At 44.6% G+C, this 19,883-nt stretch overlaps 1 protein-coding gene across 9 annotated transcripts in view; it reads left to right on the top strand.

The window, feature by feature from the left end:
- The window catches only part of INPP4B (inositol polyphosphate-4-phosphatase type II B), a 394,433-nt gene that overhangs the window by 265,998 nt on the left and 108,552 nt on the right, over window positions 1–19,883 (top strand). For all 9 annotated transcript variants that reach the window (XR_011364011.1, XM_069978640.1, XM_069978642.1 and 6 more), the window contains one exon: window positions 7,414–7,561. Coding sequence is in view for 8 of the 9 variants with exons in the window: in XM_069978640.1 (XP_069834741.1) it covers window positions 7,414–7,561 (148 nt within the window). In the remaining variant the exon portion in view is untranslated. The remainder of the gene's footprint in view (window positions 1–7,413; window positions 7,562–19,883) is intronic.

Raw genomic sequence — 19,883 nt, 5'->3', positions numbered from 1 at the left:
CTTTATTGCCTGACCTGTCGCCTGCAGCCATAGAAACTCTCTAGTTACCAAGAGGACTTCACAGCTGTGACCACAAATGTCATCATAAAACCCATCATGCTCTACTTCCAGTCACTTCAGCAATACTGCCAGTCCATTGAGATGCTGAAGTGGAGCTGAAATGAACTATGAAGCAAAAGGCCGACTGTAAATACATGGAAATATAATCCGATAGACATCTAGCTGTGGTGTCAGCTCCGATGGGATGGAAGCCATGTACAGCATGCCACCAGTATATGTCTGGGGGGGGGGATATAGTAACCAGAGTAAATATCTCTGAGGAGTTCCCTTCAACCTATACAAAACATGTGCACGCCCTACTTGTATTGCATCATACACAATTGTGCTCAAATGTTTACATACACAGGTAGAATTTTTGCTTTCTTCTCCTTTTTTCAGAGAATATGAATGAAAACACAAAAACTTTTTCCCCCTACTGGTCGGGTGAACCATTTATTGTTAAACTACTGTGTTTTATTTTTTTAACCTCCTCCCGCCGCTGGGCTGTTAATTTACGTTTCTGCATCCTATGCCCGACGCTGCAGCGACGTTAATTAGCAATCCAGGATGACACAGGCGCAGGAGCTGCGCCTGTGTCATCCGTGGTGGTTCCTAGCTATCAGTGATAGCTGTGGACCCACTGCAACTCTCAGCACTGGAGCCACACTCCGGTGCTGAGAGTTAGCCCTATAGATACTGCTGTCAGCACAACTGCAGCATCTCTGCTGGTGTCCATCGGGGCTCTACAAAGTGATCGCAGGGCCCCGATGCTAGCCATGGAAGCCGGAAGCCTCAGGCTTCCGGTTTCCTAACTGTGGAGGCCAGCGGGGGGAGGGAGTGAAGGATGGGCGTGCGGGGAGCACGCCTCTGAGCTCTTCCCCCTCTCCTCTCTCCCCTGCTGCTGTCACAGGATTGTAACAGCGGCAGAGACAGCGGAGAGGGGGCAGACACAGGAACATCAGCTTATGGGATCATTATGATCCCATAAGTTGATATCCAAACACGACCTGGGCATTGAGGCATCAATGACCCCAGGTCGTGAAAGGGTTAAATCATAATGACAATGAAAACATCCAAATGACCATGATCAAAAATGTACACACCCCAGTTCTTACAGCGGCACTATCAGCAGGTTCTGCCCAATGAGCCTGTCGATATGCCGCAGACGTTCTTTACCTGATGACTGCAGTAATGTTAATGAATCCTTCACTTTCTTTAGAAAGAAAGTGAAGGATTCATTCACATTACTGCAGTCATCAGGTAAAGAACGTCTGCGGCATATCAGCAGGTGTATTGGGCAGAACCTGCTGATAGTGCCGCTGTAATACCATGTATTCCCCCTTTAACATTAATGACAGTTTAAAGTCTTTCGTGGTAGTTGTGGATGAGGCTCGTTTTTTTCTCAGATGATAAAGCCGCCCATTTTTCTTGGCAAAAAGCCTCCAATTCCTGTAAATTCCTGGGCTGTTCCGCATGAACTGCGCGTTGAGATCTCCCCAGAGTGGCTCAATGATACCGAGGCCAGGAGACTGAGATGGCCGCTCCAGAACCTTCACTTTGTTCTGCTGTAGCCAATGACAAGTCGATAATGACTACCAAAAATATCCAAATGACCATGAACAAAAGTTCACATACCCTGATGGTTTTGGCCTGATAACAAGCACAGAAGTTGACAAAAATTGACAAAAATTTCAGCCACAACTGCCAGGAAAATAGTTTGGGATGCAAAGGAAAACCCACAAATAACATCAGCTGAAATCCAGGACTCTCTGAAATCTAAATGCACAATAAGGCGCTTGAAAAAGAATGGGCTCCATGGTCGAGTCGCTAGAAGAAAGCCATTACTGCGCAATTGCCACAAAGTATCTAGCCTATAATACACCAAACAGCACAGAGACAAGCCGCAAAACTTCTGGAACAAGGTCATTTGGATTGATGAGACGTTACATTTGGAGAGGTGTCAGCACGGCCTATGATGAAAGGAAACCCATTCCTAATGTAAAGCACGGGGGTGGATTGCTGATATTTGGGGATATGTGCGCTACAAAGGCTCAGGAAACTTGGTCAGAGTTGAAAGAAAGATGAATGCAGCCCGTTGTCAGCAAATACTGGAAGAAAATACTTGGACTTGGATGTTCTAACATGACAACGATCGATAACTCAAGGCCAAGTCGACCCGTCACTGGTCACAGCAAAACAAAGTCTTCTGCTGTATGTCAGGTGGTCATTTTACTGTCAGAGCTTAAAGGAAATGTGCCACCTAAATTTTATTATTTCCCTTTTTTGTACATTGTTATGGGGGCTGCCATATTGCATGAGCTGTTTTTAACAGCATTTACAGCAAGACTCATGGACATAGACAACAATAGACTGTGACCTTTTAAAAGGGTGCTGCTATTGTCTCCCCCTATCCACTGGTGTCACATGACGCTGCAATGCTGCACAGATCCCCTTACAGCAGCCTCCTCTTATCACCACATACACAACAGGAAGTCTCAGCTTTGTTTTAGCCCCAGTGGTGAGAATGAAAACTGCAAGATTTCCAGATTATTTTATAATATAGACAGAAAAATGTAAAATTTAAAAAAAATTTACCAAAAAAGTGAATTATTTTTAACATAAAACTTTATTTATACAATAAGTCATTTTCTGATGACACATTCCCTTTTATACTCCCCTGAGGATTCCCTGGTTGTCCAGTCTGACCTGTTTGCAATAGGTGGTGTATGTCTGTCCATACTGGTATACGGCAACAATGCATTGATAGACTTACTGGCTTATATACTTATATACTTATACTTGCTGGTTGTACTAATCTGAGAAATAGTTTAGATGATGCAGCTGCATTGTGCGGAGTCTTCCGTAACTGTCGGGGTGTGAATTGGTCCTCTACCATATACATTGGACGGCTATAACTGAGCCTCATGAGAGGGCTTTGTAATAGAAGCTCATGTTTCCCGGTGATGAATTACCTTCCCTTCCAGCATGCAGGTAATAGAAGGTGGCAGGACATTAGTCATTTACATAACCTGCCTCAAATGCTTTTCCAAATTAAATGTTTTAGCCTGTCTACGCCTCCATTATAGATTCGCTTCATGTTATGTTTTATGTTTAAAAATAGAAATGAGTTGTGACTATTATTTTTCCTGGGACTCTTCACTGTAAGCGATGGGAGAAGTGGCTGCAGATGCCGTAACTCAGGGGGTTTATGAGGAGGAGAGAAGTTCAGCCAGGGCTTCCTGGAAGTTTGGAAACCGTTACTTTAAAAAAAAGACTTTTTATGTGAAGGTCGTAGAGCCCAGATATCCGGCATAAACACACCGTAAGCGCCGCGTTTATTATACTTTAGCTTATAAATCCGGCAGAATTATTGCGCGCCGGCTTTACGGCTTCTCTCATTATATGACGCTGGAGTAAATCTATCACATTTATGCGTGTGCGCAGAGGTAGGTCTGAGGAGCGGCGGGTGGAGCGCAGGGTGGGAAGCTCTAAAGATTTATTTGGTTTCTTCTACATTTCCGAGCAAAAACATCCAGAAGTCGCCCACTCATTAACCCAATCCGAGTAGCGGAGGAGATTTACATTTACATAATGATCTATATATAACATGTAATCCACTATAAGGGTATGTGCACACTACGGAATATGCACAGAAGTTTCAAGCGGAGTCCCATTGACTCAATGATATTCACAAACTCAATTGTCGGACGATAAATTGAGCTTGAGAATATCATTGAGTCAGTAGGACAGGTGAAACTTCAGGGATAGCTCCGGGATGGCTTCCATTTGAAATTTCTGTGTGAACATACCCTAAGGCCACTGCGAGTATATAAAGCCCCTTCCCACTTAATCCACCACTGTCCGGCTAATACATTGCCTGCCCACACTCCCACCTCCTCCTCCGGCTCCAGGCTCCCTGGTGTCCCGCTCAGCCAATCAGTGCACTGCCCCGCCACACCCACTGATTGGCTGAGCAGGATGTCAGGGAGCCAGAGAAGGAGGCGGGAGTGCAGGCAGGTAACATATTGGGCTAGGTTCACACTACATTTTTGCAATCCGTTTTTTTTACAGATGAAGAACCAATGGAAAAAATGGATGCATGTGTGTGCATCCGTTTTTCATTGAATTCCATTATAAAAAAAAGGGATCTAAACGGATCAGTTTTTTTTTTTTTATGTACACAAAAACTTAGTCGACCTAATTTTTGTGTCCGTTAAAAAAACTGATCCGTTTTGATCCTTTTAAAAAATAATGGAATTCAATGGAAAAACTGATCAAAATGGATGCACACACATGCATCCGTTTTTTCCATGCGTTTTTAGCAAAAAACAGATTGCAAAAACATAGTGTGAACCCAGCCTTAGCCGGACAGTGGTAGATTAAGTGGGAAGGGGCTTTACAAACTCACAGCGGAAGGAAAAATCAGCTGCAAGTATGTAACGTCATAGAAAATGACAGAATTCAGGATCACAGCAGATTTCACGGCGGAACTCAAGGATCCTGTACATGTGGAAGTGGCCTTACACAGTTAGGCTATGTTCACACAATGTAAGTTCTGTGGAAATCAAGGCCGTTGTTTCAACGGCCATGATTTCCACGGAACTTACGTAGTGCTTCAGGCTGAAGGGATCCCGGCCGGAGTGTATACACATGGTATACACTCCGGCCGGGATCTGATGCGGGCGCGCACGCATGCGCCCGCATCAGAACTCTGCGGCGCTAAAGACTGCAGTACCAGCCGGGATGATCTTTTCAGAGGCCGGCTGTTCCGTGACTTGGCCGGGTCACGGAATGGCTGGTCTCTTTCATATGGGGAACATAGCCTTAGAAAGAGTCAGTAAACCTTGTGCAAAGTAGCAGAGAGGCTGATGGGGTCTGCGTGTCCCGACCTGCTGGGGAAATAAAGTAAGGAATGGAGGCTGTGTTTATCATGTTTATCAGTTGGAGTTGGTGAGTGCTGCCGTTTTTTGTTGTTGGTTAGATATGTTTTTTTTTTTGGGGTGGGTGGGTGGAAAAAAAAACGCGACAAAAACCACCCAAAACTGCCGGCAGATTTTCCTGCTTTTTTGTCTTGTTTTTTTTTTCTGATGTTTTCTCATTTTAGTGTAAATTACTATGGATGTTTTTTTTTTTTGTTTTTTTTTTTTAATCGTGTCATTCTTAGTTTTTAGTTGAAGATTGGATAAATAATGCCAATATGCATATAGATGTGCTTTTTTTCTGGCATTTTTAAGTCTATAGGGGAAAAACACCAACGTTTCTTTGGATAAACACTGAACCAATGGCCTTGTTGCAGTTTAAAAAAACTGCATATCCACTGAAAAATGTCAAACGGTCCTTAAAAAACGCCAAAGCAAAACATGTCCACAGGGTATTTTTATTTTTCCCTATTGACTCTCATCTGAGTATTTGACCCAAAATAAGATCATGTGGCAAATTTGGGGTTTTTAGTGGCCAGACTCGTGGGACTAGGTTTTCGTCCTACATACTACCTGTATGCTCCGACCACTCTGTCCTTTATGCCTGGAGCCATTATTTGATGTCAGCTCGGTCTTTGTTATTTTGTTTTTTACGTATATTTTTGTGTCATGCTGTGATGTAAAGGGTAAAATTGATGCCAAAAATATGGGAAATTTATAAATGGACCACCCAAAAAATATTTGTGAGTGGATGAAACCCAAGTCATTCTTGAAAAATCCCATAAAAATAACAGAATAAATGAACAGTTAGGAGAAGGGCCGTGTACATAGGAGATACAGTGTGTGTGCGTATATATATATATATATATATATATATATATATATATATATATATATATATATATATATATATATGAAAATAATTAACAACATAAAAATAATCAAAGCCAGAATATAAGAAAAAAGAATTGCAGTTTAGGCTGGGTTCACATTGCGTTTTTGCAATCCGTTCTTTTCATCCGTTTTTTGAAAAAAAAGGATGAAAAATGGATTGCAAAAACGGATGCAGTTGTGCGCATCCGTTTTGATCCGTTTTTCCATTGACTTCCATTATAAAAAAAATGGATCAAAACGAATCCGTTTTTTTAACGGACACAAAAAAGTTGCGGACACTTTTTTTTGTCCGTTAAAAAAAACGGATCCGTTAGACGGATTGCAAAAACGCAGGGTGAACCCAGCCTTAGCTAGGGTAAAAAATTTTTTTTACAAAACACACTAACCAGTTTCCTTGCTTAGATGACGCACGGTCGCCTCTCTGACCACGCCGGCCACAGCTGCGGTCAGCCATTTCCTGCAGAGTGCTTGGAATCCCATCAGTGTATTTGGTTATTTTAATCCCCTCGCAGGCTGTCCTAATTTTATCTAACACAATAACTACTGTATGATCACAGCACCACTAATTCTTCTTACATGAAATGCATCACTGAAAAACACGTACAGCAATAACGTTTTCGGAAAAAAAATTATTGTACGAATAATTGTAATAATGAGTGTGAAGCTTTGGATATCCTATACATTTATTTGTTTGACCAATTAAAGGAGTCATTCACCCATAAATGTTAGAAGGGACAGGGTCTGACTCCAGACACCCCTACCCGAAGCACTGGTGTGATCGCTGCAGCCTCCTCAGTGTTTGCCTGCACCCGTCCTTGTATCACCTGTATCAGTCGTGCAAGCAACTGTAATGTTTCCCCATTCACTAGAATGGAATTACCCTGGAGTTTCTGGCAGTGCTGCTACAAATAGTACGGGGTGCAAAGGTGGGAACAGTTAAATACTATGGTGCGTATATCAGAACCACAGAGTATGCAAAACACTGGGTGTCAATGCCAAACTCTGGCCGAATTAAAGGGGTCTCCAGCAACAATGTTTTTCTTTCAGATGAACTGGTTTGAGAAAGTTTTTTAGATTTGTAATCTACTTCTGTTTAAAAATCTCCAATCTTCCAGTACTTATCAGCTACTGTATGTCCTGCAGGAAGTGGTGTATTCTTTTCAGTCTGACACAGTGCTCTCTGCTGCCACCTCTGTCCATGTCAGGAACTGTCCAGAGCAGGAGAGGTTTTCTATGGGGATTTTCTACTGCTCTGGTCAGTTCCAGACATGGACAGAGGTGGCAGCAGAGAGCACTGTGTTAGACTGAAGAGAATACACCACTTCCTGCAGGACATGCAGCAGCTGATAAGTGCCAGAAGACTGGAGATTTTTAAATAGAAGTAATTTACAAATCTATATAAATTTCTAAAACCAGTTGATTTGAAAGAACCAATATTACTGCCGTACCCCTTTTAATTTTTACAGTCCAGCTAACCCCTTTAAGTACTGAAAATGCATGAACGCTGCTGCCATTTCCTTTAAATGAAACAAGACTTGAGTCTGTACTGTTTCCCCCACAGTGATAAAGAATCCCGTCTACAAGTTCTACAGATTTCCTGCGTCTGACAACAAGTGGATCTGTGTCCGGGAGCAGATGTCAGAGAGCATCATGTCTTTCCATATCCCAAAGCAACTGCTTACTCTCTACTTAAAAGAAGACACCAGAAGGTAAAAAAGAAGTGAGCAGCGTCCTGTTAGTCAGAGCGGCAGAAAGGATTAGCCACTAGAATGTTTTTATATTTAATTGTATTGAAGTGAGTAACCATAAGGCGAAATCTCCATACCCTGCTGCCGCCGCTGCATCATCATCATCATGTCGACTGCTTCATTCCCAAGGCAACGCTCTGCGTGTTGGCAAGCGCCACTTTGAGGGTCCTCTTTTTCCGCCAACTTTTAATAGAGCCCAATTAGATTAGTAAGAGAGAGAGATGAGTTTAGCTTATTTATGTAAGAAAACATTTTGCCTCCTGTCTGCTGCCTGTCGTCTACTTTACATAAGTAATTAGTATTCTTACTTAAAGGGGTAGTTCAGCAAAAAAAAAAAATATCTTTCAAATCAACTGGTGCTAGAAAGTGGTGGAGATTTGTAATTTGCTTCTATATGAAAAAAAATCTCAAGTCTTCCAGTACTTATCAGCTGCTGTATGTCCTGCAGGCAGTGGTGTATTCTCTCCAGTCTGACACAGTGCTCTCTGCTGCCACCTCTGTCCATGTCAGGAATTGTCCAGAACCGTAACATAAGATACTATGTAGATAAGTACTGAAATATATATATATATATATATATATATATATATATATATATATGTGTATATTTATATATGTATATTTTTATTTATTTATTTTTTTGCGCCAACCTACCCCTTTAAAACTTAGATAAATGTTTCATTGAGTATCATTGAGTTGCCCTTTAATATATTTAGTATATAAGGACAAACAAACAATTAGAGGGAATTTGTTAGCAATTATGAATTATGACCCCAGTTTAAAGGGTTTGTGCAGAAATCTCAAGACGTCTCCTCCTCATCACAGATTGCATTTCACGTCTCTTAAGTATACCATCTGAGACCGGAGGGGGCAGGTGTATTGCTCGATCTCGGTAGTTGCGTGATGTTGCTGTCGCCCATATCCTGTGGTCAGGATGGACGTCCGTTCTCTCCAGCTCACTGGGATCCGCTGTCTCCCGCTCTGCTTCCCTAAGAACAAGGAGCAGCTGGGGGACCGGAAACCGGAGCAGGGGACCGCAAACCCCAGCGCTGGACATGTCAAACGTTTTGATCTGAGTGTTCAGACCCATACCGATCAGGAGAGTCATGTGATCAGTCAGACCATGGAGCTCTGTGAAGCCTGGCTGATCACGTGACTCAGAGCTGGGAGCTGCCTTGTTTTTATAAGCACTGTCAGTGGTTTGCCATCTAGTTTTGTGTTTTCTCCGACAATGAGACCTATCCCGAAAATAAGACGTAGCTTCATTTTGCAGGCTTTGTGGACTAGGCTTCAAATTTAAGCCCTAGTTACAGTCAGATGACCAGATTATTGACACCGAGTGGCCAAGCATCAGCCAATCAGCGCCAAACTTGTTATGCTCCACCCCCACCTGCTCAACACAAGCAGCAGGGGGCAGGAGTGGTAAAAAGAGGTAGGAGACATTGAGTATTAGGGGGCAGAGGGTACATGGGCCAACTACAGAGGGGGGAGGTATAAAGTATGGGGACTACCTATAGAGGGGGGAGGTGTACAGTATGGGGGAACAACTACAGAGGGGGGAGGGAGGTATACAGTATGGGGGGACAACTACCGAGGGGGAGGTATACAGTATGGGGGAACAACTACAGAGGGGGAGGGAGGTATACAGTATGGGGGAACAACTACAGAGGGGGGAGGGAGGTATACAGTATGGGGGGACAACTACCGAGGGGGAGGTATACAGTATGGGGGAACAACTACAGAGGGGGGAGGGAGGTATACAGTATGGGGGAACAACTACAGAGGGGGGAGGGAGGTGTACAGTATGGGGACTACCTGCAGAGGTGGGAGGTATACAGTATGGGGGAACAGCTACTGAGGGGGGAGGAAGGTATACAGTTGGAGGGGAACAACTACCGAGGAGGGAGGGAGGTATACAGTATAGCGGACTACCTGCAGAGGGGGAGGTATACAGTATGGGGGAACAGCTACTGAGGGGGGAGGGAGATATACAGTAGGGGGGGAACAACTACAGAGGGGGGGGGAGGTAAACAGTATGGGGGAACAACTACTGAGGGGGGAGGGAGGTATACAGTATGGGGGAACAACTGCAGTGGGGGAGGGAGGTATATAATATGGGGACCTAACTGCAGGGGGAAGTTTCAGGATAGGGACCCTAACAGTGGGACCTACAGTATATTGGCTAAATACCATAGAGAGTGGGGCTACAATGTTGGGGCATACTGTGTTTCGCCAAAAATAAGACTTCCCCTGATAATTAGCCGTGGAAAAAAGATAAGTCTCGGTCTTATTTCCAGAGTAACATGGTATGTAAAATTCAAATGATTAGAAAGTCAGCAGGGAATGCTGGGAAATGTTTGCTTAATAGGCTGTAATAGTGCCTGGAGATGGACATGGACTCTCGAATGTTCCTGATGTTTAGTACAGCAGCTGATACAAGTTTCAGAGCGGAGGGAAGAGATGTCTTACTGTTCTATTCCTTGTCCTGCCCTTGGGAATCAACTAATCCACCGAATGCTCTTATGCAAAGCAGGTGCCGTTATAACTCTATATAAGAAGCCGCGAAGGACTGACAGACAGGATGATAAACATATTTAGTGTAAATCTCACACATTTTCATGCATATTTTGCAGATGAATAATGCACAGCCTTTAAATATATTTGTCACCCAGTGGATTTACCTGCTTTTTAGCATTTTTAAGAGCGAGTAAGCCTTGTGTACCGGGTGACTGTCAGATACAAGTTGTCGTCCCGTTTTTTGCAGTAGCGACGCCGCTTGTCGTGTAATTGGGTAAATATGGCATGCATGACAAACAAAACTGGGACTCTTGTCTGGGAATCCCGCCAGGATTATTTGCATATGAGTTAGGGACGTTTTTAGATATAATGCAATGCAAAAAGGTTATACTTGGAATATTACATCTACAGAGTAGGGACCTCTTTAAAAGAGAAGTCCGATGAAAATTTTTATTAAAGTATTATATTGCCCCCCAAAAGTTTTAAAAATCCCCAATATACACTTATTATGGGAAATGCTTATAAAGTGCTTTTCCCCTGAACATATTACTGCATGAAGGCTTCACTTCCTGGATAACATGGTGATGTCACTTCCTGGATAACATGGTGATGTCACTTCCTGGATAACATGGTGATGTCACTTCCTGGATAACATGGTGATGTCACTTCCTGGATAACATGATGATGTCCCTTCCTGGATAACATGGTGATGTCACTTCCTGGATAACATGGTGATGTCATTTCCTGGATAACTTGGTGATGTCACTTCCTGGATAACATGGTGATGTCACTTCCTGGATAACATGGTGATGTCACTTCCTGGATAACATGGTGATGTCACTTCCTGGATAACATGGCGATGTCACTTCCTGGGTAACACGGTGATGTCACTTCCTGGATAACATGGTGATGTCACGATGTATATTGGTGACATGGTGTACATGGTGATGTCATGGTGATGTATATTGGTAATTTGTATAACTTTTGGGTGGCAATACAATACTTTAATAAATATTTTTGCCATACTTCTCCTTTATTCCAAGGAGAATAAAACATCAGTTCTGGGGCGGAGCTAGCAGCCAATGGAGAAGGACGTGTAGCCCTGAGCTCCCGCTCCGCACAGTGCATTAAGAAGGCCCTGATTCCAGCAGCACCCCCCTTTTTCATGGGGATCAAGAGCAAGAAGAACCCCTCTTCCACCCCGGCAGCCACCCGAACCGTCACGCTTGATCGATACCTGATCCGGCCGAGTGGCGCAGCTCCTCTCTCTCCAGCTCCACGTGCCTCTGCCGCTAGGAGACCTAGCAGAGCCTGCTCCCGTTCTGCCAGCCAGCCTCCCGCAGTGTCCCCCGGAGGTCCGGCCCGCGACTGCAGCCTCCCCCCAACCAGATCCAGGCGCAGGAAGGAGCGGGGTGCTCGCGGGTCTCCCGTCTGCCTGGTGCCATCTTGCCGTGAGGAGCGCACGCCGCTGCAGGCCGTCTCCAGCTCCCAGACAGCCGCACAGCAGGGGGTCACAGTGAGTACGGCTACGGCTCCCCAGACCAGCTCTCACACTCAAGTGCCTCCAGACAGTGCTCTCTCCACAATGCGAGGCTTGGGAGGGAGCTTACCCACATTAACCCTGTCGGGACTGATTAAAGGCTCCCCCCCCCCTCACGGCCGGCATACAGGGAGGACCTGGACAGCGTGGGAACGGAGGTAAGGTGAGTGGGATGTTTATTTTTTTTTATTTGGGGGTTAAATAGGCTACCAGGGACATGATAGATGGGGGTTAACTAGTCCACCAGGGACATGACTGATGGGGGTTAACTAGTCCACCAGGGACCTGCCTGATGGGGGTTAACTAGTCCACCAGGGACATGACTGATGGGGGTTATTTAGGCTACCAGGGACATGACTGATGGGGGTTAACTAGTCCACCAGGGACATGACTGATGGGGGTTAACTAGTCCACCAGGGACATGACTGATGGGGGTTAACTAGTCCACCAGGGACATGACTGATGGGGGTTATTTAGGCTACCAGGGACATGACTGATGGGGGTTAACTAGGCTACCAGGGACATGACTGATGGGGGTTATTTAGGCTACCAGGGACATGACTGATGGGGGTTAACTAGTCCACCAGGGACATGACTGATGGGGGTTAACTAGTCCACCAGGGACATGACTGATGGGGGTTAACTAGTCCACCAGGGACATGACTGATGGGGGTTAACTAGTCCACCAGGGACATGACTGATGGGGGTTAACTAGTCCACCAGGGACATGACTGATAGGGGGTTATTTAGGCTACCAGGGACATGACTTGGGGGTTAACTAGACTACAAGGGGCATCACTGGGGGTTAACTACAATAGCAGGGGCATCACTGGGGATTAACTACAATAGCAGGGGCACTAGGGGAACAATACTTTGCCCTGGGTGCTGCAAACCCACGCTACTAATTGCCGCGCATGGTATGCGGCCCTCGAATGATTTTATTAATGCCCGACCGGCCCTCGACATGGAAAAGGTTCCCCACCCCTGCCTTACGGAATGGCACACGCCAGGGGTGCCCTCTCTCTCCTTTGTTGTTTGTCCTCTGTATTGAACCCCTGGCGTCGGCCATTCGACATAACCCTGACATCAGGGGGGTGTCTGTGAGGGATAGGGAGTTCAAAATCATGCTTTTCGCTGATGACATTCTCCTCTCCATCACAGACCCTGGGGTTTCCCTTCCTGTTCTCCATAACCTTCTTACTTCCTTTGGGGTCTTATCTGGGTATAAAATAAATACTACCAAAACTGAGGCCCTGCCCTTGAACATCCCTGATGGGTTGCTTTCCGCTCTTCGGGCTACATTTAAGTATAAGTGGAGCGACACTTCCATTAAATATTTGGGCATCCGCCTGATCCGTACGTATGGCTCCCTCTATGCTGTTAACTTCCCATCCCTTTTCACCACACTTAAAGCCCTTCTGACAAAATGGGACGTCCAGCACATCTCTCTCCTGGGCAGGATAGCTGCTGTTAAAATGACCATCCTGCCGAAGCTCTTGTACTATTTCGAGACACTTCCCGTTAGGGTCTCCATGCGTGAGCTCAAGCCATTGCAAACGTCTATTTTTAAATTTATCTGGGCTGGAAAGAGGCATCGCATCCAGAATTCAGTGTTAATGAGGAGTAGATCGCAGGGGGTCTAGCGGTCCCTAACATTCAATTATACTATTGGGCAGCCCATCTCCGGCATGTGTTTGGATGGTCTTCCCTTCAGACATATAGGCGATGGGCAGTGATAGAAAAACTCTGGCTTGCTCCTATACATCCGAACTCCTTTCTGTGGTCCCCGACCTCTACCCTGCGCTCGCCTGCTCCACTATTGGGCCCTATCCAATTCACTAGACATGTTTGGACCTCTTGTGCATCTAAATTTGCTCTGTCTTCCAAAAACTCTCCTTTGATTTCTTTTCTGTTTTCTCCTACTCTGGAGGTGGGCATGGACCCTGCGGTTGCCCGCCTGTGGTCAGGTAAAGGCCTTTTTCAACTGGCGGATATAGTGGACCCCATCACGCGTGTCCTCCTGCCTTTTGTCACACTGAGTGATAAGTTCGGCCTTCCTGGGTCGGAACAACTCACGTATATGAGTGTGCGACATTATATGCAAACCCTATTTGGCACTGCGGAGGTTTCCAGGCCCACCCCCTTTGAACAGTTGGCCAGACTGGGGTCCTCCTCTAAAGGGCTCAATTCTGCTATTTATTCTATTTTGAACTCACCTGTGGGAGACTCTCACATCCGTCATAAATATATGGACAGATGGGAAGCGGCCTTATCTAGACCTATTCCCCCGGAGCTGTGGCAGATCATATGGAGCAGGGCAGCGTCTTCTTCCATCTGTACTTATTATAAGGAGGTCCATTATAAATTCCTGATGCAGTGGTACCACACCCCGGAGCTCCTCCATAAATTTAACGCGGCCATCCCTGCCCTTTGTTGGAGGTGTAATACCCATACAGGCTCCCTGCTCCATGTTTTCTGGGATTGCCGGGGTATTACTGGCTATTGGGCCCCTAGCTCATCTCTTGAATTCGAGTCCTCCATCCACCCCCCCACCCCCCTCTCTTACCGACCCTTGTGTGTTCTTGTGTTGTCCTGTGGGTTGTTGTTTGTCTTTCATGTTTTGTTTTATCCCATGTTGTAGGGGTTGATGCCCCTCGAGATCCTGTTTCTTCTCTTACTTGAGCTTGGGATGCTTTTTGCCACTGCTCTCTTATGATTAAAATGCTGTGTTTTTCATTGCATTATTTTGTGCTTTTGATAGCTCTCGTTATATCGCTTAGTATTTGAATTTGCAAATACTCTCCCTTTCATTGTTACTATTCTTATGTGTGTAAAAATTGGAAAATCTTGAATAAATAATACAATTATAAAAAAAAAATATCAGTTCTTCTGGCAGCAAACTTAAAGGAGAAGTCCGGCCATTTTTAAAACCCAGCAGCCGGCACAGGGAAATATGATAACAAGCAGAAACTTACCTCTTTCCGTGCCTGTGGTGAGCGGCAGAGGGACGGGCCTTGGGACCACCGCTAGGCTTTGGGATCTCAATACTGCACATGTCACAACTCGGCTGATGGACTGGTCATTCAGCAAGTCAGTGACTGGGTTGGGACGCCGCTCTAGTCACTGATTGGCTGAGCGGCCAGTCCATCAACCAGGACAGGCATTTTCCCCCAAGTCGTGCAGAACTCGGGAGAGAGGTAAGTTTCTATTTATTAAATTCCCCTTTGCCCCTGCCGGCTGCCATTTTTTAAAAATGGCCAGACTTCTCCTTTAAAGGGGTTATCCTTTTAGGGAAAACTTATATTGTTTTAAGTATACAGAAAATAATAAAGAAGCTATGCTTACCTCTCCACCCTCCTCCACTATCTTCCTATGGGTCTCCCAGTCCCCTGCTGAATGATTCCACCACCATCGCTGTACTGGAGATCTCAACGGTGACAGCATGTTCAGCCAATCATTGACAGGAGAGGAGGAGACAGGACAGCAACGCGGTCAGTGATTGGCGGCGTACTAAGACATAACTGTGTGAAGTAGCTTTACGATAAGCCTAAGCTTAAAAGATGTTAGGGCCCTGTTATACGGAGTGATTATCGGACCAGGATAATCGGCGCCAGGTAGCAGAGGGCACGAACGTGGACAGGTAATGTATGGACACTTTGTGCAAAGGCTGCACAGACATTGCTAACGATGTCTGTGCAGTCCTTGCGGAACTATTATCAAGCCGTGTAATAGCGTCATCTAGCAGATCGGCGCTCGTTTCCATTATTAATCGGGCATTTTTGCCCTCCTAATTAGACCCTTACTTGAAAACGGTGAGCCCCAGTGCAAACTCTGCACCAGGACCCCTCAGGTATAACGCTATAATTATAGTACTGGCCTCCTCTAGTTGGAAATAGAGACTTTATGGACCCTCTGAGCATCCCGCGGCCAGGTGCAACTGCATTCTCTTTATTCCCCTTATAGGTATGCCCCTGGCTTTGCATGTTCCTGAACTTGTCTCCAAAGGTCGACCTGGTGCTGTCCTGAAAGCCCATTCCAGGTTTTCTTGTACTGTCTTGTCTATGGTTACTTTCATGCCCATGTAGTGTGCCAGGCTTCCACTGAGGGGTTAGACTATAGATGTAGAAGGGCTCCTCCTGTCCAGAGGGGGGATTTAGTGAAGTTTCATTAGGACATTTCTTAGCTAGGCTGAGTTCACACTGCATTTTTGAAAACTTGTTTTTTTTTTCATGCTTTTCATGCAAAAAAACGAATAAAAAAATGGATGCATTTGTGTGCATCCATTTTGATCCATTTTTTAAAAAAATTAGAATAAAAAAACAGTTCTTTGTTGAGTACGCACACAAAAAAAGAAAAGCGTTTTGATCCATTTTTTAAATTGAAACAAATGCACACAAATACTTTTTTTTTTTTTTTCTTGAATAAAATGGATGAAAAAAACGGATTGCAAATATGCAGTGTGAACCCAGCCTTATCCTAATAAAGCTTTCTACGATCTGTCACCACAATGGGTAATCATTAAAGTTCAAATAATCTTTATTAAGTAACAGAATACACATATACCACATGTCAAGTGTAAAGACATAGCAATAAAAAAAGGAAAGAATACAGTATACAGGATGCAAAGTTACAGTGAGAAGTCGCCAGTCAGCGCCGATAATGAATGCACTAACTATGGTAAAGATCAATAGGATGTGTCAGATAGATCGAGTTGTCTGATCTATCGGGCACCATTGTGTAATTATTGCTAATGCTGAAAGTAACAATAACTCAAGGAGCAAACCGTGAAACAAACAGAAGAAAGATATAGAGAGAGACTGCAGGAACAAAGTAACAGAAGGGTGGGAGATATGAAGAGACCGGATTGCCTAGATGGATTTTTACTGATTAGAGACAGATCTTTTTTTTTTTTCTCATTTGTAATTTTTTTAAATTTTATTTGTACTGCATTGTAATGGGGGTTGCCATCTTGCCAAAATTTTTAGCAGCATTTAATGACATGCTTTATGGTAAGCCTCAAGGACATAGAAACAATAAGCAACTTCAGACATTATTTAATTGTATGGGACACATTTGTGAGCATGCTTTGTTGGCTAATTTCCCGCCTTGGCCACTGACTGGCTGTGCAGGGCTGACACATCATGACCTGGGTCCCCGCTCTGACCCGAAAAGGGCTGAAGGACCAGAAACTGGAGCGGAGGACAGCGGACCCCAGCGCTGGAGCCGGGGAGGTAGGTGCATGTTGTTATGTTTAGCTGCTTCCTCCCCGGCTCTCTTGAAAAAAAAAAAAATGACCAACACCTGACTTCTCCATGAAGGTGCTAGTAACATCTACCTAAAGTAGAGAACACATGCCTTGCCAGCCCTTCACTAGCTGCAGTTCCCTTTCAGTAAGGGCCAGTTCACACGGAGTAAAATTGGCAAAAATCCCGCCAGCCTCTGTGTCTTACTGACAGTCTATGGGAAGGCTGGTACCTTCTCTGTCCGCAAGGAAGAATTGACATGTCAATTCTTCTGAGCGGAGAGAGGAGGCACGCGAGCCCTCCCATAGACTGCTAGTATGACATGGAGGCTGGTGGGATTTCTGCCAGTTTTACTCCGTGTGAACTGGCCCTAACCATAAAGTTATCAAAAGCAAAGGAATCTTTATGTTCACGAAGCTGGTGGCCCCTTTGTGTCTAGAGCCCTTATGAGGCTGCACATCTCTTACGTCCACCTTTATAGGAAACACCTTTATTTATTAGGAAGAAAAATCTCACAAGTTGTTTTTTTAATTTATTTTCATTTTCTCCACATGTACGCAGGTGCACATGCAGCTGTCTCTATTGTGGCTCTGGCTGACTCTTCTCACTGGCAAGTCCATAACAGACAAAAGTGGATTCATTTTAGCTTGAACAAGTTCCATAAACCTCAATATGTTTCTCATTAAAACTTTGTTATCACTTCTGGAGCTGAAGCTGAGGAATCTTACAGGCCCCGTGTACTGAGCCACGATGGGCTCTACCCCCTGCTTCCTTTACAGCTGATCACATTCAGGTTTTCATTGCTGTAAATGCCTCACTTTTCTTTTTCATTCTGACAAAAAATTGTTATAAAAAAAAATAACGATTTATTTTCGGCTTTCAGCAGACTTTGCTGCGCTCCACATTTCAAGCTCTTTAAAAAGTAGATTTTTCCCTGAAGGTAACAATGAATCACTTGATCTTAATTGCTTCTTGTGCTTTGGAGCAGATAATGTATTACTGCTGAATATTACAGTTTAGTTTTGTCATTTTCTCTATGCACAGACACATTTGGGTGTATTTACTTCTTTATCTTTAATGAGCACAAAGATGGTTAGCAAATTTTTCACAAAAGTCTCCAAATTTCGAGGTTGAAGTGATAAATGAAAATCTCTCTTTACTGTATCAAACGTAACTTTATTTGTCCTTGGGTCTAAAGGCCGTATTAGACGGCCCGGCATGTAAGGTAAGCGCTGATCTGCTAGATCAGTGCTTGCTTACAGAGCCTATTTCGATACTTGTGTGGGCAGGGTTGTACGGACATCGCTAATGCTAAGACTTACATGCACACGGAGCAAAAGTGCCACCAGCCTCCCTGTGATAATGACAGTCTATGGGAGGTATGCGCGCCTCTTCTCCCCGCTGCGGAATTCCGCCACTCTTGCTCCATGTGCATGTAGCGAGAAATCCGCTGCGGATCCCTGCCCAGTAAACTCTATGGGCAGAAAAACTTGCAGCAGGATGTCTGCAGCCCGCCCCGTTAACCCCCCAGCCGCCGGAGACTATACTTCACTTGCTGGTCCCCGCTCCGGCTTGCTTTGGGGCTCCCGGTGTCTTGACGTCCCACTCAGCCAATCAGTGCACTGCGGTGGGGCAGCGAACTGATTGGCTGAGCGGTACGTGCCGAGAACCCACGAAGCAAGCCAGAGAAGGACCAGGTGAACTATAGTCTCCGGCGGCCGGGGGGGTTAACAGGGCGGGCTGCGGACACAGTCTCAGCGGGATGTACATCCTGCTGCGAGTTTGTCTGCCCATAGAGTTTACTGGGCAGGGAACCGCAGCGGGTCTCACCGCAAATACGCAGTGAGAAATCCGTTGCGGATCCGGTACGTGTGAACGTACCCTAAAAGAGGTTTTCCGGGCAAAAGTGGATGGTCTGACCTCTGCATCACCCCCAAATTCTTTGTTATGAATAGAGCCATGGATACAGAACGTGACCCGTGGCTCTATTCATTCCTATGGAGGTGCCAGAATAGCTATGTACTCTCCAGCTCTCTCCAGCAGCTCTTTAGGGATGAATAGAGCCGCGGGTCACATGCCGTACCCACAGCTCTATTCATAACACAGAACGCAGGGCCCGATACAGAGATCGCCAGGGGGCTCTTGATTTTTCTTGAAATACCTCTTTAAATATAAAACAATAATATGATATAAAAAAAATCTCAGGAGTGAAGTCAGAGCGCTCTTATAGCCAAATGCTTTGAAGTCTGAGTGGTTAAAATATGATTGTGTGGCAGCCATTTGTCTGTCGGCTATAAAGATGTTCTACATGTCAAATAATTCTGCTGCTGCACATTACTTTCTGCGGCCGCCTGACAAGCTTCTTCTGATAAATTGTAAATACTTTATTTTCCTCCAAGGCTTAAGTAATCATCAAATTAATCATGGGCTCATTCTTTCCCGAGACAAGAGCACTTCTTAATCTAAAACATGTGGGTAATTAGTAGTTACTTCTAAGGACAATGGAAGAGAATGCCGTGTAAACTGCGGATGGGATCATTATTGCACTTAGGTATTTGGGGTTGGAACAGAAGACATTAGATTATGCTGATTAGAAAAAAATTGAACATAAACATTTTAATTCATTTTAATGTATTAAATATAAGCAAATACTTAAACTGGCTCCTTAGGCCATGTTCACTCTGCACATTTTGATGTGGTTTTTAACTAGCGTTTTTTGTTTTGGTCGGTGAAATTATTGAGAATAAGAATAAGAATTATTGGGAGTTCACCATTAGAAAACACATAATAAAACAGCAACAAGAGCGCACAGTGTAAACAGAGCTTAAAGCTATGTTCACACACTGTTCAAATGATGGCCATCCTTTAAAGGGGTAGTCCACCCAAATTTTTTTTCTTTCAAATCAACTGCTACCATGAAGTGCCAGAGATTTGTAATTTACTTCTATTAAAAAATCTCAAGCCTTCCAGTACTTATCAGCTG

The sequence above is a fragment of the Dendropsophus ebraccatus genome, chromosome 7 (assembly GCF_027789765.1).
Source record: "Dendropsophus ebraccatus isolate aDenEbr1 chromosome 7, aDenEbr1.pat, whole genome shotgun sequence".
Lineage (NCBI taxonomy): Eukaryota > Metazoa > Chordata > Amphibia > Anura > Hylidae > Dendropsophus > Dendropsophus ebraccatus.
This window is presented reverse-complemented; position numbering and strand designations above follow the sequence as displayed.